This window comes from Strix aluco, chromosome 16 (genome assembly GCF_031877795.1).
Source record: "Strix aluco isolate bStrAlu1 chromosome 16, bStrAlu1.hap1, whole genome shotgun sequence".
Lineage (NCBI taxonomy): Eukaryota > Metazoa > Chordata > Aves > Strigiformes > Strigidae > Strix > Strix aluco.
Genome location: NC_133946.1, coordinates 5,622,804 through 5,648,461, shown reverse-complemented (window position 1 = coordinate 5,648,461; position 25,658 = coordinate 5,622,804). Strand labels below are relative to the sequence as shown.

The 25,658-nt window shown below is 34.9% G+C and overlaps 1 protein-coding gene across 1 annotated transcript in view; it reads right to left on the bottom strand.

Moving 5' to 3' along the window:
* Positions 1-8,964: 8,964 nt before the first annotated feature.
* The window catches only part of KIF18A (kinesin family member 18A), a 39,269-nt gene continuing 22,575 nt past the window's right edge, over positions 8,965-25,658 (bottom strand). Inside the window, exons 13-16 of the mRNA XM_074841836.1 lie at positions 14,352-14,835; positions 13,755-13,859; positions 11,053-11,162; positions 8,965-9,305 (exon numbers count right to left, since the gene is read on the bottom strand). Of these exons, the coding sequence (XP_074697937.1) occupies positions 9,157-9,305; positions 11,053-11,162; positions 13,755-13,859; positions 14,352-14,835 (848 nt within the window). The 3' untranslated portion in view covers positions 8,965-9,156. The remainder of the gene's footprint in view (positions 9,306-11,052; positions 11,163-13,754; positions 13,860-14,351; positions 14,836-25,658) is intronic.

Below are 25,658 nucleotides of genomic sequence, written 5' to 3'. Positions count from 1 at the left end.
ACTCTGTGAACCAGATGAAAAAGTGAAATCAGACTATGCAATAACATTATATGAAAATCATTATTCCCAAGTTTTAAAGCAATATTGGGATATTTGTGGATTCTGGTTTGGTTTGGGGTTCAGAGTTTTTGTTTGTTTATTCTTCTCTTCTCCCAAAACAGGAAAACTTAATTTAGATGAAGTCATTACAGTGCTGAGATCAGAAGCTAGCTCATTCGGTGCCCACCCTGGTTCCTGGACCTCTGCAGCTCAACTAAGACTCCAAATCTGAGAGGTGCCAAAAACTAGGGTAAAAGATCAGAAACTTTTAATGTGTTCTTCATTAGTGTGCAGTCTTATAAATTTACACAGTATCTGGAAAGTAAATATGAACTTCATGTGGGAAGAGATCCCCAGAGTGCCAAACTTGAAGGTCCTCAAGGAACAAGACTTACCTGTCAGGCGAGTGTTTTGCTACAGGAATTCAAGCCAGGTGGCCATTCTGAACTGCCTTCTGGACAAGAGTCTCTTCCACCCTCTCTCTATCTCTGTTGACTACATGGGGCGTCAGGAAGACTCACGTCTTAGCACTAAGCACCTAATACATTAAGAAAAATCTCAGAATTAGAAGAGACTGGGCTCACTGGACTTCTGTCTAGTGGCACCCCTTAGCAGATACTAACAGAAAGATCAGAACCAAACACACTAATGACACTAAACTTACTCTCCTGCCTCCCTGTCTGCTCCTTGCTCTGAGCACCTCCTGAACTAGGCTCTCTGTATTCAGTAGCTCCCCATAACTATTTCTTCCAAAGGTTTGTCTAATCACGTTTGAACTCAAAGCTTTTGGCACCCATCACATTTTAAATTAGAGCTTGCTGTCATGAAATATGCTATGCAGGGAAGAACTTTCATGAGTTTTGAACCTGCCCTTTAGCTCTTGTACAGTAAGAAACAGTGAATAATTGTTGCCTAGTCCGTTTTTCCATGACTCATTATTTCATACGCCTTTATCATAACTCCTCAATCACCTACTTTCCAGGCTGAAGTGTCCCAATCTATTTAATCATTCCTTGTATTCAGGCTGTGTTCAGTACTTTAATCACCTCTCATCCTTCTTTATATCTTTTGTAGTTCTACTATACTTATTTGAAATGTGTTGGACCACACTAAGATGCAGGCATGCCAAGGATTTACAGAATGATTTGTTCTCTATTCATTGTCTTGCTATTTTGACCAGAGAGCTTACGTTTTCATGGTATTTTTACAATAACTCCAAGGTCTCTTTCCTGAGTCATAATATCTATTTGAGAACCCATCGTCATGTATGTGCAGTTTGGGTTGTTTTCCTCCTTGTGCGTTCATTGACATTGTTTCGTCTTTTTTTTTTTTTTTTTTTTTTTTTTTTTATTGCCCGGTCACTCAGTAGCAGAGATGCTCCTACAACTCTGCATAGTTAGCTTCTGTTTCAACTACCTAAATAATTAATTCAGTATCAATAGTTTTGTCAGTTTACTTTAGAACCCCTTCTTGAAATAATTTGTGAACATATCAAACTCTGTGGATCTAGCACAGTTACCTGGACTGCACCAGTAATATTTCCTCTATTCTAGAAACTATTTATTCCTACCCTTTGTTTCTGACCTTTAAACCACTTCCTCTTACAAAGACTCCTCTCCCCACACCCTTTGCCCAAAGGCAACTTCGTTTCTTTAACAGGTACCATGAAGTACCTTCTGACAGCATTCTGGAAATTTAAGTGCACTACACTAAACAGCCCTATCTTTATTATAAGCTCAGAGTCTGTAATCTAATAGATTTGTGAGACATGACTTCCCTCTACTGAAAGATTTTATCTGCCCATAAGTTTATTTGTCCCACATCTTGACCATATTTTCTAACAGGTTGCTTATTACATTAAATTTTTGTGTAGAATCCTAGACCTTCTGAAAGAACCAACAAAACCAAAAGACCAAATTTGCCTCTTTACAAGGCATTGATACTAAGGACAACTGAAGCAATAGATCTCATGTCACACTTAGTCGGCTGTTCTATATTTGAGTTTTAGTGTTTTTGACTAGTGAAAGAGATCTATTAGGCCTCCTTTAAATATCTGTTTATAAAATACCTGCTATTGGCTCTTCAGTTTGAGACAATTCATTCCATTTCTTCGAATCGAAGGATCATTCGGGTTGGAAGGTCATCTAGTCCAGCCTCTGGCTCAAAGCAGAGTTGACACCAATTTCAGACCAAATCACTCAGGATTTTGTCCAGTTTTTTGTTGAAACCTCCAAGGACAGAGACTCCACGGCCACACAGGCAACTTGTTCCAGCACTTAGTTATCCTCACCATTAGGAACACCTGCAGTTCAGTCTAGGACCAATGTTTCTTGTCCTTCCACCACACGCCTCAGCAGTCATGCCCTGTCTTCTCAAACTCCTCTGATGTATGCAAGGCTGCTATTATGCCTTCTCTTTGCCAAGCTAAAAGCAAACCCTACTCCCTCAGCATTTGTCTCATACTCCAATCCCGCACCACACTGGTTGCAAAGATTCCTACTGGCCATTTCCTTTAGCTCCCAATGGCAGTCCTGCCCTCAAGTAGGTCAGCTGTCACCCCCCACAGCTTGGTGGCTCCTGCAAACTTGATAAGGGTGCTTGATCTCTTGAACCTCAAATGACAATTTATCTATTTACTAAAAGCTCTGACAAACAAATCTCACTCAACATATCTCAGGAATTCCTTTAAGATTTCTACCTCCTTTAAGGTCTCTATCATGGCCATTCCTCTTCGACTACTCTTACTGAATCTCAACAAGTCAGTCCTTACACAGGTGGAAAAGTATTTAACTATAAACTTTAACTTTTGGCAAATGATTTAAAAACTTTAATATTTAAAATTTTGTTTTTCCTCATAAACATAGCTTGCAAATTTTTACTTCCAATATTGAAAGGTACACATTTTGACTTCTAACAGTCTCCTTTATTTGGCTTTTTACATATTTGTTCTTGCTCCCACCCCTTCCCCATGAAGGCTGATTTGATAAGATACCTCAGGTGAACAGCTTCAGCATTTATCTGCCACTTCCAGTTTATTTTTAAACATTTGCTTCAGTTTCAGTTTTCACTTCCCCAGTTAAGTACTTTAGTGACTATTCTGGGATTTCTTTCTCTTACAAAGGCTGTTGAATGTGAGCATATTACAGAATGATAGATAAACTTTGAGGCATCATCTATGTGCTGCTCAGATCTAGGCAGGTCAAGCGTTGCTTTTGGTGTCAAGAAGCACAATCTGCATCATACGCCCTTCTGACACTATTTTACCTAAACACAGTTAAGTCTCTAATTACTCTGGTGTTTTCTGCTTTTTGAAGACTGTTTTCCCTTATGTCATTGTCCTGATGCAGGTTGGGATGAACAATAGGAATTTAACTACTGAATTTCAATGCAAAAATGCTTCATGTTAATCATATGGTTAATTCACTCACTGGTTTTCCAGTCTCCTTCAGAATACAGAACCACTATAATATCCAAAGTTAGTTTATCTGAATATCTTTTCTTTTTGAAGACATCTTTATGTAAATTAACTGCTTCAACGAAATGCAAAGCATAGTAGCCTCTAAGTGCATTGGCTAGCTAGCTGTGAAAACATTTTTTCTCATCATCTTACTGTAATACTTTGTGAAATGTAACTATAAGTATTCAGTTAAAAACAATGCCAGCAATGAAGTAGGCTAAAACTCAAACCACAAAATGAAAATTGGTTTAGTTAAACACGTTTAAAACTTGATGTACTCTACTGTAGCTTCTAAGAAATGTTAGATTCATTTACTCTACTGTAGCTTCCAATAAATGTTAGATTCAATCACTCCCTTGAAGAACTTAGATGTACAATAGTCACGCTACATAAAACCTTAAGACCTAATATGTATAGCACAATTAAACTTAAAGCAACAGGGAGATCAGGAGTAATTTTCCCAAGAGCACTACATAGCGGAGAAATAAAACGGGCCATTTACCATTACACATCTACTCTCTATTAAGGCAGCTCTTGGAATTTCCTGCAGGGAAGACTACATGTTTTACAATTCTAGTGGATGAATTTTCTAAGAACATTTACTTTCTCTAGTTGTTAAAACTAATTTCCTCAATGCCTATTTACAGACACACATTTTTAAAAAGCCAATCAAAGTGAAATAAAACTATCGAGGAGTCCAAATGATTTAAGTTGGGCCACTTTGCTAACCGAAATCTTCATTTTTGCATTATGTTGTCAGGTTTCCAAATAGTACCTGCTATCTTCTGCAGCCAAAGTACCAAAACTTGCAGGTGCAAAACACGCAGCTGCCTCAGTAGAAGCTATCCCAAAATATTTGTCCCAATGAGCAGATGCCTCAACACTTTCAGGCTGCTATGGAAACTTCTCCCACCACCACCAATGACTTTTCCTAGTAACCCAATCAAGTTCTTGTGCTTTGTCAGTTTGCCAGGGCAGCAAATATGACTTTTTTGGGCATGTGATCTTAGTCTTTCATATAACCCGTAGAAATCTACAGGTGTCTCTGGATATAAGTTTGCTTAAGTCTTTGTTCACTATGAGGGTAACAAAGCTTGTTACAATTCTACAAAAATCAATGGACATGATTGGCTTTCAATGTGCCTAAGCACTTGGCACAAATAGGCTGAGGCATAGCTGTGTGGGTCCATATGCATGGTTAAAGGCAGTTACTGAAAAGGAATGACTGAAATATTTGCTACTTGTGTGGAATTAGTCATGAAAACAGTGTTCTACAAAATGGATATGAAGATGTAATGAGTCCATTATAAATGGCTCAGTCTCTATAGCCTCACTGATAACAATATTGTTCTCATTCTGTATGTTTCTTCCTTCTGTATCCAACTCCATCCCCAGTAAGAAATATTCATAGCCTCCCAAGCCTATGCTTCAGATAGCTAGCTCCTATAAATTCACTTTCCTGCAATGACAATAAGCAAGTAAATGAGTCACAGCACAAACTATACCCTACAGCCTTTGTATGTTTTCCTATGAATTTCCCAGTGGGACAAGATCTTTAACTTCCTTTTCACACTTGCAACAAATTGCTTTTCAGAAAAACCTCTGCCCACTTGGTCATGGGAAATGTTGACCTCTTGGTAAAACAGTCTGCAATGAGCTTTTTTGAAAAGCTGATAATAGCAAGCTGTCCTGAAAGCCTGGCCAGGGACCAGGAAGAGGTTACTAGGGCCTCCAGCTTGTACTAACAGGGGTTCAAACCAAATATACACAGCAGCTAGATGTAAAACATAGGGGTCCCTGTTTATTGCAATCACTTTCAGACAAAAAAAAGACACTGGACTATGTCATATTCCTTATGCAGACCACACTTTTTTTTTTTGCTAAAGAAAGCCTGGAGAACATAACTCTGGGTGTACACCAATATTTTTAGGCATTGAGGGTTTCATGACTCCTTTAGTTTGATGGAAAGAGCAATGATAATTTCAATACTGAGTACTTTACAGGAGGAGTGTTCCAATACTCCCCTCTGAGCTATGCAAAGCTATTTATAACAAACATGAAGAAAACCATATTAAAGCCAATACTATTCACAGTTACACACACAGAGGTATTATGGCAGCTACATATGTACCTCCTCTTATTTTAAAAAGAGGCTTGAGATTTGTATTGCAAAATATATTCAGAAATATCTAAAAAACTTTTAGAAAGAATTAATGTTACAAAATACTTTCCTTCTCACTTTTCTCCAAAATATACTATGTACCACATCTTCGCAATTTATCTATCTACAGATTTTCTGAGAGTTTTATGCTCCAATAATTCAGCATATGAACTTTTCAAAAAACTAAGACATTTGTTTGAGGGGCTGCTTTCCACAATGCTGATATGCAGCACTGAACTCATGAATGTTCTATTAATTAGACAGAGCCATGAATATTAGACCTACATTTTTGACTCAGGCTAATATTTGTTTTAAATAAACTAAGTATCTGTATTAAATAAGAAAGCAAGATGAGCCAAGATCAGTACTCCTATTGCCATATATATGCCCAAACATACAAAACTTGTCATGCATCTCACACAGCAAGTATGATTCACTTGATACCGATGGAGTATTAGGTATCCAAGACGTCAGACTCTAGAATAGTTAAGGAGCACAACATTTTCTTTAAGTGAATTTATTTTAAAACTACTGCTATTTTTTTCCACTAAACAAGATTAAATTGACCCAAATAATTTGAATTCTTGATTCAGCCTGAGTCATGTTATGTTGTGCAATATTCTGTTACATCCCATCTGGCATGATTTAACACTGCATGGCACAACAGAGTGAAATCAATTAAATGTATACTTCAGATGAATGATATTACTTAAATTAGTTTGCAAAGGCAGGCCAACAGGTAACAGGCAATGTAGATTGGCAAGGAAGTGAAATGAGTTATATCATACCTCCTCTGCTTCCCAAACACTCTTTGCTTTCTACCTAAGAGGAAATCGGCAATCTGACAAAAAACTTATTAGGCACTGAAAAGTTCTGTACCAGTACTGTGTGTGGAATGTGCTCTGAAGCACCCTCTACTTATTAAGTCTAGATGTGTTCATAATACATAACAAGGTAAATGTACAGTTAACAGAGCAGGGTACTAATCAACAGCAATATGATATAAGAAAATCCTGCTTCAATCTGTTATAATTGCTGGAATCATTTCATTATGCTAGTTATAACAACCTAGCTAACAACCTTGTAATCAATATCTGGTTAGCAGATAGGAACGGGAGTCAATTCTCATCTCAGTGTGCTAATTTTCTCAACATACTTCTTCTCTTTTAGTCTGTGGAAGTGTTGCAAGTCAATCAAATCAATTCCACTCAGGGGTATGCAAAACACATTAAAGAAAAGACGAGATCTCATCAGTTCTATGTTTTGCCTGTGTATCAAAATGTTGCATGCAGAAGCTCGTCTAAGAGCCTTTCAAAATTGCTGGGAACATTTATGTTCAAGTTTTACATGCCACAAGAGCAATGCACATCACAGCTATATTTTTAAGCAAAGCCCAACATGCCTCTTGCAGATGTGAAGCAGTATGAACAAAAAATCTCCCTGTGCACATTTTATGGTAAACACTGAGAATCTGAAAGAAATCCCTTAAGTCAAAAACGTATGGTCTCTACAATTTTAGGTGTACCAGGTGCCAAAAATCATAAGGTTAAAATTCATTCAGGAATCTAATTGTTCAACATAATAGAGAAGTATTAAAATGATTCCCTTCCCTCACTTCATTCTACTGAAATTACTTGTATCACCTTGCTGAGATGTGGTCAAGTCCCAAATTCTAGTTTTTTTAGACTTTTCTGATGTTTAGAACGTTTTTCATAAAAGCCTTTTCCACAGCCAATATTTTTCTCAGTCCTCATTATGTTATCAGCATGACCCCATGCTCACCATAACTATATCACCTATACTGCCTTTAGAATGCAAATAGGATTCAATTTTTTTTGTCTCATTATTTTAACTAGCAATGCCTGTTTCTCAAGGAATCATTCCTTCCTCTTTGAAGTTCACTGATGAAGTCAGCCTTTGCAATGTTGTCTGCTCCTCCCACAAACGGTCCTAAAAGCTTATACAGGCAGTTATCATTTCCTCCTTCAGAAGCCTTCTGAAAAGTGTCCTTGCCATGTGTCAAGAATAAACATGTCAACAGTCAATAGCTGGGGGGTAGATTTAACTGGGAAGAAGGTTTATATTAGTTTGACTAGATATCAAAGACTACAGAGAAGAAAAATAAATGTATAAAACTTAACATTTCAAATACTGAAGCAATTTTAGGAATAAATTTGATAAAAGCTATTAGATCATGGAGTCCAGATCTCTGCTATGACAGGAAAGCTTATGATAGAATAATAATAATAATAAGAACCTGTGAAGCTCTTTTGAGTCCATGACTGTTGCCGAAAGCCAGAACATTCTTCTGCAACATACTCTGTGTTGCTTAAGTGATTGCGTTGCAAGCTGCTTGCTTCAGACAGTTGTTTGACACCACTGGAACTAGTTACTGGACTTCTTCCTCTATTTCTCCTTAGCTTGGGGAAATTGATGTATACACTTACATTTACACCAATCAAACACACTAGAACCATGTTCCTAAGCGTGGGCAGACTGTCAAGGCTACAATACAAATCTATATAACTTCTTTGTCTCTGAATATTTATCATTTATCAGAATATACAATTTGAACTATGTGTACTTATAACAATACTTGTTAAAATTAATTCAGCCATTTTTTATAATGGAAGACAAGAGACAGTAAAGTAAATTTTTTTCGAGAAGTTCCATTCACAATATATTGCTCTTATTAAAACAAAACAATTTATTCCAAGTAATTAACATAATTATCCTATGTACAACTGAATTAAGAATTTGAAAAACAAATTAGGAATATTTACAATCGAGTACCAGACTAAAAATAGAAAGGCTAAAAAATTTAGATTTAATACTTCATTAAAAACACTTCTCGTAAGTATTTTTATGTCTCCTGCTACTACCTTGGTAATATCTATCCATGCTAATGTATCGAAGAATAAACTGGCATCCTAATGCTAAGCATAAATGCATTTTAATGTTAACATGTTTGACTTGCTTCCAAATGAAAAATAATTTTAACATTAGGAAGTTTCAGTGAAAATAGTTTAAGCAGGTCAAAACAATTTTTCTAACTTTTGTATCACAAAAGTCTCATTAAAAAATTAAGACTGTAGTTAAGTAGTTTTAAGTAGCATCTAAAAATTACAGCACCACTGATCCCCTTAAAGACTTTCACTGTCTGAAGTATTAGCCTGTTAGTCATAAACACAGGGAAATGCTCACAAAGATTATGGCAAAAGGTGTACTGTGTATTTCTCCATTCCCAAGTCCAAATGAAGTTTCCTATTCATTTTTTCATATACAGAAGACATTTGTAAGCCTTAAGAGGAGACAAAAAAACCTAGTTTTATTTTAGAAATTAACAAAATACTCGTATTTCCAAAAAGTGGTTCTTTCTGAAATAGTGCATTACGAGAGAGACATCTTTAAAACAAATGAATTCACAAGAGGAAAACTAAGTCACCCTGTTCTCACTTGCTATCCATCAAACCTGCTTGAAATATGGATGAACCTAGAACTAAATCCTATTTTTTTTTTTACAAACATTAAGTAAAAGATTTTTTGTTGTCCTTGATTTCACACCCAATGCTACGTTTCCTTCAGAAAGGCTTCGAACTAGGTTTGCTGGCACATTCTGTCCTTGCTTCAAGCTCCTCGGTTTAATTCCTGGTGAAGAAAGAAATATTCTCAGAAAGACAAGACACTCATTCAATAAACATAAGCAGCATTTGGTCTATCTGGATCTCCTTTACAGAGCAAATCTAAGAGTTTTTACACATATTTCTTGTCTTTATTGAAAGCCTCCATTTCTGTACATCAAAATTAATTACTCTCAGCTCAGTAATCCAGTATGCTAATTGCCTAGAAAATCCTATGATTAGACCCTCAGTTGACACAAGATGCTATTAAAAAGACACAGTGGTCTACATAAAAATGTATAAATATATGAAAATTTTATTAATCCTTATTATTATAGAACAGTATTGAAAAATGAACACTACGTCATTGCAGAAAGTTTTTGTCTACTCAAACCGAAAGCAGCTCTTCCTGTTAGGGATTTGGTCATATTTCATTTTTCTGTAATTCATGCTTTTGAAAATAAAATGTAGTTTACCTTCAGTTAAACTTTGAAAAAAAATCAAAAATCTAGTCTCTATTTCAGAATGTGCTGCTTCATTACATAGCTTTTTAATAACACCATAGTTGTGATTGATTTTGGTAACTTCAAAACCCAGTCTTCAGTAGCAGAAATTGATACCGATATAACTGTGTGTGCACTTTGCCAATAAGCAACTATCAGTTAGACAATGCTTAGCCTCATATTTACACTTTTCAGAAAGTTTATTGTAGTACAGTCTCAACATTTCTCATGGAGAATAATAAATATTCTTATGTACTTGCTCCCTCACATCAGTTCTTACATAAAAACACATATATGCTGTAAAACTGGCGTATTGCCCAAGCCACTGGGAAAAGCTACACGATCCAACTATTTCATAAGAACAGCAGACTAAGACTTTAAACTATCTTTGATCTCCTCTGAACTGCCCAAGAAGTTGGACTAAGAAAGATCATTAAGTGTATTTCTGAAGAGAGAGAGGAAAAGGAGACAAGTGGGTAGACATAGAAGGAAAGTTGTAAGAATTTAGTGCATTAAGGTCTACTGCAGTTGCCAAGCAACTTAAGAGCCATGCACTAGGAAAAGCAGAGGTTTTTGGAAAGTTGTGAGGAGAAGATGTTTGTGCACATCTACTGAAAAAATTATTTGTAAGTGATTTTGTTACAGTAAAGATTTATATACCTCAAAGAGAAGTTGTGTAATTGTAGCAGACTTCCACAGAATACCACCTAATAGTATTATCAGCAATCTGTTAGAAGCAAAATTATTCCTAAGTATTGCTTTAAAATAATTTTTCTTCAGCTATTGTATTGGCCCAAAATAGCCCCAAAGTTTAAGTAATAAATCTCTAAAAAACCCATATCTGTAAAAAGAAATCAGTGCAGTGTTATAAAACAAAGCAAGCAATTAAAAACAGGTATGGAAATTATTAGAGGATTTTATTTCTTGATAAAACACACTGGGCAAAAATAAAATTGTTAATCAAGTTCACCAAATTTCTCAACAAGTAGACAAACAATTTTTGGTGGAAGACCTTAACTCTTAGAAAAAGGTTTTCCCAGCAGGCTTGTAGTAATACTGAGTTTTGATTAGATACCATCTAGATAGCTGGTTTGACACTCAATTTTTTTTTTTTTGAATGAATGGATATACTGTTCAAACAGATCGCTTAGTGGACTGATCACAGCAACACATGCTGTTAAATTGACAAAACTGAATATCAACCTTAATTCCGGACCTCCTGTACAAGCACAGTTACCAATACATTATCATACATCAAGTTTTGACACTTACCTGTCATTTTGGGTACTCTCAAAGCTCTATGGCTTAACAAGACCTCTTGTCGAATGCGTTTTGCAGAAACAGGGTCTTGCAGGCTGCCTAACTCAGTGTTTGCTGTAGAACTGGAAAAATAGCCAGAAAAGAGTTTGCTTTCAGTGAAGTGATTAAGCTACATTACAGTAGCTTAGCCCTTGAAGTGTAGAAATACATTAAATTACATTATCTAGTATTGATAGTTCATAACAGAATACAAAAAATAAACTAATTTATCTATGATATATATGGATATTGTTCCCTTTTTTCCTTTTTAAAAATTTACAAGAATTTCAACGGTGAAAATAAGATCTAATGTGGCAACTTATGTTAAAATGCAACCAATATGCCACATCAGTTTTGGAAACCACAGAAGCCAGTTTGACTGTCATTGCACACAAATTATACTAAGAAATAATCTTAATGCACATACAAAATCCTTGAAATGACCAAGCTGTGTTTAGTGAAATCACATTTTTTATTGCTACAATAATTTTCCTACAGCCTCCAACACAGTTGGAGGGGATGGCTCCATAGCAGACAATACTTTTCAGCTAAGCCGCAATAAAGCTGTTACAGCTTCAAATTCATTAAGACAAAACCTCTACAGTTTATAGCCTTTTATGTGATGGACTTAAGTTCTACAGTGAAAATTATGAACCTATCTGATCTCACCCTTTTACACTTGCCTCGGTAACTTCCCCGGTTCCAGTCTGTAAGACAGCCCCACAAACAAGCTAATTCTATTTACGTCCCAAGTTTCCATGCATTTCCCATTCCTATGATGATATTGTATTATGCCTACTTTATAGTCCCCTAACTTACACTAGTTTGCTTAATAATAATTTTCTCCCCAAATGAAAATATATAGCAAGCAGTAAGGACTAAGACCTGCCTTGTGCCAGTCCTAAAATCTATTCATGCATGCTTCTTGGAAGAGACCTTATGCCAATAAGAATGTAATGCTACTTAGTTAAAGCAGCCTCTGTATTATGACTGACTTGTCTCTTAACCCTTGTCCCAGCAATATAACTTAGAAATTATATTTCTAATGTAGAGAATATGTCTGAAATCCATATTTTTATTCTAATGCTACTAGGAGATGAACAACTGGAGCAAACCACTTCAAACAGGGAAAGTATGGGAGAGAAAAGGGGGAACAAGTAAAGAAGAGAAAGGAAATGACACGCTATCTGAGAAGAGTATATTCCTTTCCTCCTTCACAAATAAGCTTTTATTCCCTCTCTTCATCACCAACTATTTGACAAAGTCATAAAGCATTTGGTTTAGTGAGGCAGCAGAAATAATCCCTCAAAACTGCATATAAAAATGGTGGCATTTTCCTGTAGTGTTATTCTGACTTGGGAACTTGAAAATACAAGTTTGAGACACACAAGGAACAAGATAAAAGAGTCTTTTGGGAAGAGATAAGCATATATGTTTGGAAATCATTACAGACTTATAATCAAGAAAGTACTCCTAAAGTCTGTCTTAGAACATTTACCTTAAGATACATCAGGCTCCAAAAGTTATCATACCTCTCCCTAAAGAGAATCTAGAAAACTAGCTCAGTTTCAGAGAGCAGGTGATTTATTTTGCTAAACTCATAATCAACTAATTGAAAAATTGAAAATGCGATATGTGCTTCTTGTCTCAGCCTAGAGCAATACAGTTTATTCTCCATCCTAAAGCCATCCTAGCAAAACAGTTCAGAACAATATTTAATAGCAACTAAAACAGGAACATTAAAATTGGCTCAGGTAAATCTGTGATCTTCTAGGAAGACTTTCTATCTCAAAGATGCTAATAAACCAAGTAAGTGCTTAAGTTTGTTCTCTGTCCTGTGATCTATCTATAGAACTTGTTCTAACAGTCTTGAAACATCTTTAGAAGACCTATGAGGTGGCAACTCCACTCACTGTCTAGCATCAGGTGACTCATACTATGAGCTTAACAAGGCTGCAATAATTTTTGCTTTTGGAAAAAGAAAAAAAGAAGATAGGAAAAAAAGTAAATAAAGAAGCTGTTTCATCAGTACTGACCTGATAGCTAATCCTTAAATACATTAATGAAAACAAAAAAGTACAATTCTACTTAGTGCCTATTCAGTTTTGGTTTTTCTGCTGCCCCTACTAAACAAGCCTCTTTCAGGGTCATAAAACAGAAGTGATGAAATGGGAGTTCTTCCCAGAGCAGACCACAAAAATGAAGTCATAATAACTGAGACTGGAAATGAATTATCAGAAAACCAAAGGCACTGGCAATGTAAGTATTGTTAAGAATTTTCTCCACTTTTTATTTTCCACTGTGCTCCAGTAAAGGCCTAACATTTTCAAACAAATTAGATTTTTATTTGATGATGGAATTCCTCTTTTCAGAATTGTGTGTCATCCTTCTATTTTGAGTAGACAGCAGAAGCTGAAGACACGGTATTAGTTTGTACTTGTTGAAACAACAGAAATTCCTAAAGCAAGAGTAAAAAAAAGATTCTACTCAACTTGCCAGGAAAAAAAAAATAAATAATTGAATTGTCAAACATATTTGAGACAGAACATGTCATATGTAGGTCCAGATGACTTGTGTAAGAGGTTTTCAGATTTGAAATATAATACTCAAACTGAAGTGAGAACATAATAAATTAATACAAACTCATTTGTATAGAAGAGTTAGTTTAACCTTACCTTAATACCTTTCTTTTTCTCTCAGCAGCAGAAGTCATTGACATGTACGAGGGCTTCTCAAGTACTGAAGTAGGATTTTTGTTTTTTAAGGAAGAGAAATCAAGTCTGAAATCAAAGAATTATTTTTTTTAAAACCTATTCTTGGTAGAAGTGAAATTGTTCCTAATTGTTAATAAATATATGTTAAGTTGAATAACAGTATCAGAAGTTTGTTTCAGTGTTACCTGAGGCAGCTTCACAGGACTTCACACATACATGGCATCTCTCAAAGTCAAAGAGCTTAAGGCATCCATTTTATAGACAGATTAAGTAAGGCTTAGAGAAAGTAACTTACCTGAGGCATCACAAATTCAAAAATTTTCTTTTCAGTACATATCTTGTACTACAAGATAAGCTTTCAACTTCATCTGTTGTTGCTAACATACCACTGATTTCAAATAATGACAGAATTGAACCTGATGCTGATTGAAACCGAGGGTTTGATTCTCAAAATGTTGGGTTTACAAACAAAATTGACATCAATGGAAAAACCCACATAAAGATAAACACGATTAAATTGTTTGGGTAATATTCCTTGCCCATATAAACAGAAAATACCTTTGCAGAATGCTATTGCTGCATGGCTGTGACTCCTCCACGGATGAGTCAGTAGACATTTCAGTTGTTTCACCTGTCTCTTCATACAGAATGACTGTTGAGTTCATGTTGGCTTCATCACACTCTGGGATTATATCACATGTGGAGTCCATAATATTTGCCTTTTTCACTGGTATATGTGTATTACATGCATTGCCTTCCTGAAGGCCTGCAAGGTGTAAAGCTTTCTTTATCACAGTCTGTGTACAGCAGCTTTGTACTGGCTTTCTGCAAAATTCTGGCGTGTACACAATAGGGCGAACGTCCTTGGTAAGAGAATCCTCCAGATGAAAGAGGCTGGAGTGCTTGGATGCAGCAGGACTTTGAGCTGTGACTGGAGAGTCCATTAGCTTCCGCCTAGTTCTTTTCTGTGGTGGTACTACAGATTCTACTATTTCCTGTGTATTTTTATTCATTTCTTCTGATGGTGTACCAAAAGTTGTACCTGTGCAACATAGGCAACAATGGTTAGCACCATTTACCTATATTTACTACTAAAACATTTCTTGTTCCCGCCTCTTCCCTGCTGAAATATGTTTATTAGTAAACATTATTACAAATACTATTTATTTAATTTACATATTAATTTGATCATATAACTGAAATTATTCTTATTGCAGCATTGTCCAGATGGTAGCATTTGTTCTGTGACACTCAAAATATTATAAATATGCATAGGCTGGTATAGTTAATCCCAGAGATATTACAAGTAATCACAAGTAAGATGACACATGACAACAGGGAATGAAAGAGTAAGAGTATCGAAAATAATCACATTATCATGACAAACTCTTAATTTAATGTAAAATGATACTATCATGGTAATCTACAGCTGCCTGATGATCCCAGTAATTTTTCTTCCCTAGCAAGCATAATGCAGTAGAATGAGAGAGACTGTTGTAAAAGGAGGGACACGGAATCACTTAAAGGGGCAAAATTCTTTGACATTTCAAATGAGAAAGTAGTATTTTGGAAAAGGGGACAGAAAGAAGTTACTCAGATCCTGTCATCTCAGTGTATCAACTCCGGAAAAAAAGCTCTTTCCTAAAAACGCCAGCCTTAAAAATAACAAAGTAAGCAATGCAGCAGTAATTGGCCGTTCCCATTCATCCTGATTTATAGTGTTTTTCTTGAAGTGTCATAATATTTTTATTTTCAAGCAGGTGGTAATTAAGGCAGTCTCTAAAGAGAAAAAAGGCCTCTCAAAGTTTTCAGTAAAGGAGAATAATTAAGACAGACCACTGTTCAAATGGCTAGGCTAGCAGTGACTTAATTAGTTAATAGCAAAAAAAATAAAGAGTAGGAGAGGGCTGTCAAAACCTCAAGTGCTCCTGTATTTAACTTTCAGTGCAAAGTTAAAAAATGAAGTAGACTACTACTCTTAAAATGTCTATGGATTGGCCCCACTTCAGCTGGTAGCCACAGCACCATAGTACCCCTTTCCGCACTGCCCCCTTCATTCCTATGAGCAACTACACTGTAAAAAGAGCTCCTGTTTTTTAAATTGCTGCAAGTTACTCAGGAATTAACTATGGCATTCCTTTAACAGTGTTAATAAATATTTATTTATTCTAAAATTCTGTTGGTTTTTTGCCTCTGAGTAAGCAAGGCAGTTTGAACTCCTCAGTCTGAACACTTCTTTAGTTCTCTCTTGTGTGTTAACAAGGCATTTTAGCTGTTCCATAAAAATTCTTTGACGAGAAAGAAAATGGATTAAATATACATATTGCATTATTCCCCACCAAGTTTGATTTCTTACAAAAAGAAAAGCTTAAATCACTGTAGTCTTTTCTCTGTTTACCACTTCCCAGCCCCCATCTAATTTTGAACTCCTTGCCCAGTTGCAACCCAATCTGCCATAGTCAAGAGGCTTTAACAATGCCAATTCCCCAAGTACCCTCAGATGTCTTGGGGAAAAGGCTCAACTAAGAGCCTCATTGAAGGAAAGCTGCCAAAGGATGAAGGATGATCTCGGCACCAGTTTTTTTGTACACACTTTGGAACTAGACACACCATATGATGGATTCCTCATGCCCAGCTACATGAGATGATGCCCAATTAAAAGATACAAATTAGAGCTGTGAGGAGACAGGAAAGGATTTAAAGACTACCATGAGACCTAGACCTGTTCTGGGAGGATGAAATGGGTAGTATCCAAGTGTGTACAAGTAGCAAGTAAATTAAATGCTAATATATAGGCCACAAATCTACTCTATGTTGCCAGAACTTAATTCAATAGTGAAACCACTGAAAAAAACAAAGCAAACATTTATTCCTCACTCAAAGGCTCAGTTTCAGGAAGAACAATGTTTAAACTATGATGGTTCAACAAATATGCATCATCTTATCCAACAATGCATAAACAATAAAAGCAAGTTATAATTAAGGCTAAATTGCTTATGGGAAAAGATGCCTCGACAATTACATGAACAACTACAACTATTATGCTGTTTTCAGCTTTGAAGAAACACAAACATGGAAAACCCAGGCCTGAGAGGGCTACTGGACATGAAATAACTGAATTGTGAATTTGTGTGTGTGTGTGCCTGTGTACAGTTCACTACATACATGGAAAGGATTTTTTGTTAAAATGTAAAAGGCATTATTTTCTCATACCTAATCTTAGTCTAAATCACTATCAGCATTCACCAGGTGAAGTGCAACAGGTTGCTGAGACACAGTAGCTTGGGTTGCAATATAAACATTAAGCTAATTCAAAATATTCTCCATGAGCAGTGAAAGGGAAGTAAAACAGGGCCTGTGTGTCCCCCAAATAATTTTTACTGCCTCCAGAAAGAATATAAGCCTACTTCAATGAAAACATTTTTCTCCAAGATATGGTACGATTTTGTTGGCAACAAGCAAGAAACTTACTATTTTCAATATGTAGTCTGTGACACTTACCAAAGATGCTATGCTTCATTAATGTGCTTGCTCTTTAATTTTGGTTTCATGAGGACAGTATTATTCTTCTATTGAAAGACTAACATTTCTTTTCTTCAAAATAAATATTTTGTAGTCATCAAAAACAAAAATTGAGGCCAAACTTTCTTTTAAAGATTTTTTGACAGCTTATATTATTAAATACAAGAATAAGCTTTATCTGAGGATTCCAATCTAGTGTTTGAAATAACTATCTACTAAACATTTCAGGACATGTTTTAAAAAAATCCATTTATTAGGTTGTCCTCCTGTTCATATGCATCTGAAAGTGTGTGTTTTGGGAAAAATAATGGTTAGAGAATTCTATTTGTCTGTTGTTACATTAGGACAGGGAAGTTCCACTTTCAGAAAGTTTGCTTGCTGTAAGACACTGAGGTTTTGCTAATGTCCTAAAGTTACTGGGAAGGAAGTCTGATGGAGAAACATTTTGCTGAGTGCCAAGTTTTAGAAGCTTCTCCATGACTAAATACTGGAAGCATTTTTAAATTAACTGTAAATGCAAGCATTTAAAACATGAACTAAATAGGTAAAGAACACAAAAGTTTTGCCAGCATTAATAATTTGTTGAATTTCATCATAATAAACAGTATTTCATACTGTAATACAAACACATTAATAAAAAGATAGTTGCAGTAATTCTATATAGGGCAAATATAAGCTGTTAGTAAAAACCCAGACCTATTTTTAAAATCTATTTATTTCTGGAATGAAGCTCATCGTAAAACAAAGCTAAAACAAAAACTAGCTTTTCTTGTCAGTTAAATATTGGAAAGCATATAAAATATTCAGGAAGTGTCCCTTCTCAAAGCCTTTTGTGAAAGCATTAAGTTGCTCCTAACACAGTAAACAAGTAAACAAAAACATCACCAGCAACTTGGCTTCACTAAATAACATAAACCAAATATGTGACAAAAAAACCAACCACAACCACAATTCCATGTTAGCTTGCTGTTATGCAGTATATAGCTCCCAACAGTTATGATCTGAAGTAAACAAATACAGCAAAAAACCCCATTTAAACCCACAAAATAAAGGAATACCAGTGGTTTTATTTCTGTCCTAATAAGGACACAAAATACTGAAGCCAGTTGCTAATTTTTTCTAGGTGTTTTTAATAGCTGCCATTGACAAGTTTAAATAAAATGGGCTCAGACAACAATAGCTGCTACAAAATCACTAATCCTATAGATTTCAGATGACTTCAAATAGTCATATTGAAGTATTTCCCATTAAAAAAGGTATTTTTTTGAGAACCTATTTTCAAATACTTGAAAGGCTACTCAATATTATTAAAAACTCATATTTAAAGGCATACTTTAATATTTACATACATTAAAATTCTTATTGAAAGAAAATTTAGTACCCCAAGCTGACACAAAAGTAATATGCCTCAAACTAAACCACCATACCTTGCCTTTCCTAAATAATAAGTTTCAGCATAATTTCGTCTAAACAAGCACCAAATATATCAGCAAACAATTTTAGAAAGGTTATCTGCCACTACGTGGCTTATATTGCACTGGGACAGCTAGAACCAGGGAGAACTAGATCCCCTAAATCCTAAATGACGAAGGAAAAAGAAAAAGCTCCAAAACTAAGGACTTAGTGGCAAATATGAACTTCCAGTATTAAAGCAACACAGAAGAGACATTCCTTTCATAGCAGGTCATGCCTACTAAAACCAAAGTGTTTGTATGACAATTTTAGGCAATGCTTTCTCCCAGGATACTCAATTTTAACATGATATTGTTGAGTGATTGCAGGTGGGATGCATGTGTATGTTACATGCTTTAGCATATGCTTTATCTTATTGCCTAAATATTCCAATGAATGAACACAGAAAATTGAGACAAAAGTATATTCCTAGTTAGGAACAACTGAGACAGTATATAATACATTAATAAAATATCACATATGAGATTAATAAGGAATTAATCCTTCCAGTACCAAACAGTAGATACCCCATTCATATCATATACTAATTTCAACACTAAGAGCAATCCCTATCTCCCACAGAACAATTACACTGTTCAGCTTGCTGCAGCATGCTGTGGCAAATCCCATAAGCATAAAGGGGTTACAAAATACAGATTTGACAAACTTAAGATACCTACTGGCAATTATTACATGAGATTGGTTCAATGGGATTTCCCATCGCATTGGAACTGGAAAAAAAGTCAGCTGTCTCTACATTTGTCCTGTTCTCACTGTCTTTGGAGTGTGTTACTGAGAACTACTAAATACAGGGTACTGAACATGACATAATGGTAGAGCAAGTATGGCTATTCATATTTTCTTAAAGAACAAATCTAATTAGTTCCTGAATGGATGTCTAATGTTAATCATTACTTCTCTACTTAAAGACAAACAATACATTCCAACTGTAAAGAAAATCTCCAAACCTGTTCCATAATAAGGCAGGGAAATGATAGTGTATTGGCTTCACATTTTACAGCCAGTTCAATCTTTTGCATCAGAATAATCATCATGATTCAGTGCTATTAAGTTTACTTTTTATTTAATACACGAAAATGAATCACTATATACTCTACAGAAACATCCGCAGTTAACCTGATAGAGTAGTTTAAGAGAAAAATTTAGAAGCAGTATTTCCCTAGCTAGTGCTTTCAGCTACAGTGCTTCTCTTTAAAAATAAGTATATTTTGGAGAATAGATCACATTTGCTTATCTTTAATTTCAGACTGATTATTATAAAAGATAATTGTCAGAATTCTTTTAGATATTATTTTTCTTAAAGAGATTCACTTGGAAATTAAAAATAAAAGTCTTCCTCCAGTGACCAACCATCAAACGATATGAGGTGGTTTTGGTCATTAGTTTGTTGTATTACCTGTCCCAGAAGACTACTCTGAAGAACTGAATTATCAGGAGAGAAATATAGCAATATTACATATTGACAGCCCTATGGGTTAATATGAAAAGCAGAACGCAGTATTTGTGAAACATGAGTCACAGCAAAAGGCAGTAGAGTTCATGACAAAACGACTCTGATGAATTGGGTTAGTTCTAATTGACGTTTGGGACAAAATAATGGCCAAGACTTCTCTTCTTCTGTAACTCATGTTAATACATGAGTAAGGGGATTATTTCTGGAAACTGCGCTAAATTAAGTCTACCAGGTTGTTCTGCTAAAGTGAAATCAAATATTAATGTATTCATTTCAATAAACATTTCTGGGCTACCAATGATTGATCCAATTACAATACTAATCATACATTTTCATTCTTTTAACAACTGACTCATGGAATTCCAAATTGCAAACAAGGTCTAGTAAATGCATCTCAATTATTTAATATTCATGTGACCCAAAGGCGTCACTGTGAAGGCCAGTTTCACAACAGTTTCGCAAACAACAGCTGTGAACCGAAAAAAGCAAAAATCCAGGCTGTGTTCTTGTGAGTTCCAGTGGTCAGATGTACTATTTTATACAGCGTGAGAAAAAAATACCTAAAAATCATATAGGACAGCATGAGAAAGCTGTTCAATATCAGACAAATCTTTCCTGTATACAAGACAGATGCTTTTACTACTTTTAATCAAGTCTTTTACTACAAACAACTACACCCCAATTTTTCCTGCCATGCAAAATAATAAATTGACTTTACTTTCGGATGTTTGTGACAAGGGGAGATAATGGATGCTTTTTCTTTTTTTTTCCTGTAAATCAATTCCATTCTCTCAATGGTAATGTACAGTAAGGCTTCCGGAAATGGGATGCCTGAAACAGTGCCAAGAACTTTCCCATTCACAGAAATACTTGCAAATACCAGTCAGAGCTCTCCACCCATCAGTCCATAGTCTATGAATACTGTATGGCTCTCCATTAACCAACACCCAAGAATGGGGGCCCGAATACATTTTCAAATTAACTTATGTTCTTTTCATAGCTGTGCTTTACTTGATACAAATAGATGAGTTGTTCATGAAGTTGCACATTTATGGTTTCATGAAGCATACACAAGCTTAATATAAGTTTAAAATATTTGTAAACAAAAACGATAGTGGCAAACCATCATTTCCTCCACAAAACAACAATTCTAATTTATAAAGAAGGTCAGAATAAATAGTTAGTATGGGTGGACACTTAAAAATAAGAGTATACATTGATAAATAATTGTTTAAAAAAAGTACCTGATTAATACAGAGTGGATAGTATGGTTAAGGTATGTTACAGAAACCCCATGTTAAGGCTTCATAATGACAATAACAACAGTAGACGTTCTGAAAATAATTTGTTTTCAGTCACATTTTAAGAAACAAAAATTAAGTTACCAAGGAAAACCACTATTTAAGAAGTATAATGTGAATACACTCAGTGGGACAAATGTAATGTAAATATATACAAGTTTTTTTTACTTGAACAACTTGAAACTAAAAGACAATTAATGTTTCATTTTAGATTAAGTTTGATGGTATTGTATTTTAAAAATTCTGAAATGGTAAAATAAGCACATAAAATAAGCACAATCAGAAATTTAAGATTCAGATACTCTGTTTTTTACAAAATACTCCTTGAATCATTACATGTGGAGTGTGTTAGCATGCATGGCAGAACAACTTTTTGTTAGATCAAATTACTTGTCATGCATAGCTGCATTAACATGGCATTGTCTAAACAAACCGTAAGAGCAAGGAACATAACCTTAGAACAAATTGTGAATTTTTCAAGAGCTACTTCTGGTACCCATGGTAGTGCTACTGCAGATACAGGTGACTATGCAATACTACTTGGTTGGACGAGGTTGCTGATTAAGTCAGCTAGTAATGTACATCTCTGACTTGCTCTGAACAAGACATTTACAGAAGGCTTTTAAAGGTTACAAAAGTTAAAGGAAAAACAAGCTATTAAGAGGTCTATTCCTGTAGTGAATCACTACATGTGCTTGGCAAAGCTTATGAGCTTCAATTAGCTTTCTATAAAAATCAGTTTTTAAGCACAAGAATTAACTATCTTGATAACTTGACCATAGAAAAAGATGTTGAATGAATGGCCAGAGAACATCTTCATCTTTTCCTCTCTCACTATGACTTGATATTATTTATTGCAATAGGAGACCCTTTCCAAGGAAGAAATCTTCATAAAAAAAATGAAGATTCTTGCATTACTGGAATTCACCTGAATTTCTTTGGTATTTTGAAACTCCTGATAGAAAGAAGGATCTTATAAGAAGGTAATATCAAAACCAATCCATACAACAAAGTAAGCATCTTTGGTATATATTTTTCAAAACTTTGTCTAAGACCCTTTCAACAATACCTGGAATAAAATTCCCTACCCTTTCACCTTTGCTATCCTTCCTTTAAACACTTTTTAGATTCTTTTTCCACATCAATTACTAGTCTGACTTCCTTCTTCAGGATCACCTCATGCAATGTAGTTAATTCTGAAGAAACCTATGAGAAGTTAAATCTCTGCTTTCACAGCTTTTCCTACTCTACAGAAATTATTTAGGTGCTTCAGCCTTTGGAGACACTGCTTATAATCAGACAAGTTATTTATGTGACTTAAAGCATTTTAATTTTTATGTGAAAACACTCAATAACAATTCATTTGCATTTGAACTATGTCATATTCTCTCTAAAAGGACTGCCAGAAAAAGGTTACAGTGTTATTAACTAAGTTCCTGTAATGATTAATGCCTCGGGTTTTATGACATGCAGAACTCAGCAGTTTAAGTACAGATGTTTTTCTGCATCACTACCATTTTAAATGCATAGTGACTAAACAGCTAGTTGCAGTTTATTAATGAATTTGAAATTTGCAAATATGGGTAACACATGGATATTGCATACATCCTTAGATACTTTTGAGTTCATCAAAAGATATGTAATTATTAACTTCATAAACTTACACTGAAGAGACATTTATGTTTTCCTCATAAATCTTGTTTTCTGCATGAGTAGCACCTCATTTTTGCAGAGGTATTTTTATCTCAAAGACTATTCTTAATATAGTACAATAATTAATAATTCTTAATACAGGTTTAAAAGCTTTACATCACATTTGTTACCAGCAGACCTAGTACATTCTCTTCCTCTAAGATGCTCTAGGCTTACGTTTCATATGAAATATATTATTAATTGGTGGCATTATATTGCCACCAATTAACTTCTCTACCCTCTCCCCTAGATTATATAGGAAAGAAGTTTGAGACACTAACACAAGGCGACATATATTTATATTAAATTGGATATTTTACAAAGTGATTGCTCTTAACTGAAAAATAGAAATCAAATCTCAAGAAATGAACTGCATTGGTCTTTCCTGCTGACAAGCTGAAGTCTGTGCAATTATGTTACATGTGAAATATGGATTTTTATATAAGGATTAATGACCACTGTGTAGCACATGGCTAATTTTTTTTTTCATCTTGGTGCAAAATACCATTTCCTTCCCAACATCTTGAACAAATTGTAAATAATAAAATATCAATGCGCCAAAGGTGTGAAGGGATCTCTATAAATCTTCCTTTTTATTTGTTCACTAAGTTCTTAGGTCAGCTCTTGCTAACATTTGCCAAGCATACTTCCGAGATGACTTTAGGGAGAAGGAATTGGATTCTTGAATAATTTATTTCATCTTTAAAGGAAAAAAGAAATTACTACATCCTTCCTATTTCTGACTAGGATGTTGTCGTGGTATTACTTCACATTTTCCTATGCTAAGGTATTTTTTCTGATTTATGCCTTTTTTTCTTAGTCTGTCATATACATTCTGCACAGGAGAAACCGATTTCCATAACATACTATCAGCTAATAGTTCAACATACCTTAAAAGTGATTTCAAACAAACAATTGAAGAGCTATTTCATCGCATTTATTTCGTGCTCAAGAGGAAAATTTTTAAAGCACTGATAAGTGGATTACTTTCTTCCACCCCACCTCCCAGGATGTATGGAAATAATTGTGTCAACACCAGTAGTATTTTAGTTAAGGATACATTACTATTAAAGTGTAACTGCAAAAATATTGCTTGAAAAGAGTTTATTTTTCTGAGCAGAGCTGCTACTGTTCATGTTTGCTTGTTATCTCAATGTTTTAAATAACTGAATGGCAAATTAATCATTTTTAGAACTTCTTCCAGTATGCAAAGCCAATTCTCACTTAAATTGAAATGTCTAATATCAAGTTCTCAGTACTTTAGTACCTATTAACAGTATGTCTTATTCTGTACAGTGGCTTATGTTTAGAAATTTTTGTACAATGGCTACCTATTGAACAATAAGTCTTATACTAACAAGCAGTACTGAGGAGAAAAAGCTGTTGAAGAAATCTTACTTGGTGTTACCTCACCAACTTAAGCTGCTAATGAGAGAGAAGGGTAGATTCTTTGTGAACATTATAAGTCTTCAGTGATTTGGAAAAAAAAAATCCTGACAACCCCCATGAAAATTATCACCACATTTAAACAACTAGTTGAAAACAAATGGAAAGAGCAATCAGATGAAGCGTCTAAGAGAGAAACCCTGAGAAGTGTCTTGTTAGACTATCATAACCTTTCATGTGAAGGTTACAAAATTTGGAGAACAATTATTTCTACCATATTTTCTCCTGCATCTAATAAGAGAGGGAAAGGAGTTAAAGTAATGTCTCCTCTCTTTCCTTTTTCAAAGAACAAGGAGTAAACAAAAATACCACAAAAGATTTCTATGGACATCTTCAGGGAAAGACACGATTTACAGCTGAAAAAAGTTCATCTTAAATGAAAAAATATGGTGTCCATTTACTTAGGTGAACATACAGCTCAACATTTAAAACAAGAAAATAATTAAAAAACCTTCACATAAGAGTTGAAAGACAACCCCTCAAATGATGTCTAATGATTTTAATGGAGTGAAATGTTTACGCCTTAAAAGTTTGTGTGCAATTTAAATAATAATTTCGATTTCAGTAAAAGCAGATATAGCCTCTTACAACACAGGACTTAATAAAGGTGGAACAGATTAATCAAGAACTCCAGTGAAGCTTACTTGCGTCAGGAATTAAAACTCACAATGATAACCCACATAGGACAAGACAGAAACTCCACAGTCAACATTTAGTTACAAAGTTTACTGGATTGGTATTTGTGTAGACCTCCCTACCTCTTCTGACAGAAAAATAAAGTTCCTCTAAAAGGAAAAGTATATCAAAACATGCCTATGATGTAAAATAAATACCAGCTAAGAGCACAGCTTCATGTTTGTCTTGCACATATACAATACCAACATCTAAGTGAAAACCCATTGCACCTGAGTCTTTATTTCTTAAAGTGTAGAATAATTTTAAAATGTACACACCCCCCACCCTCAAAAAAAACCCCCA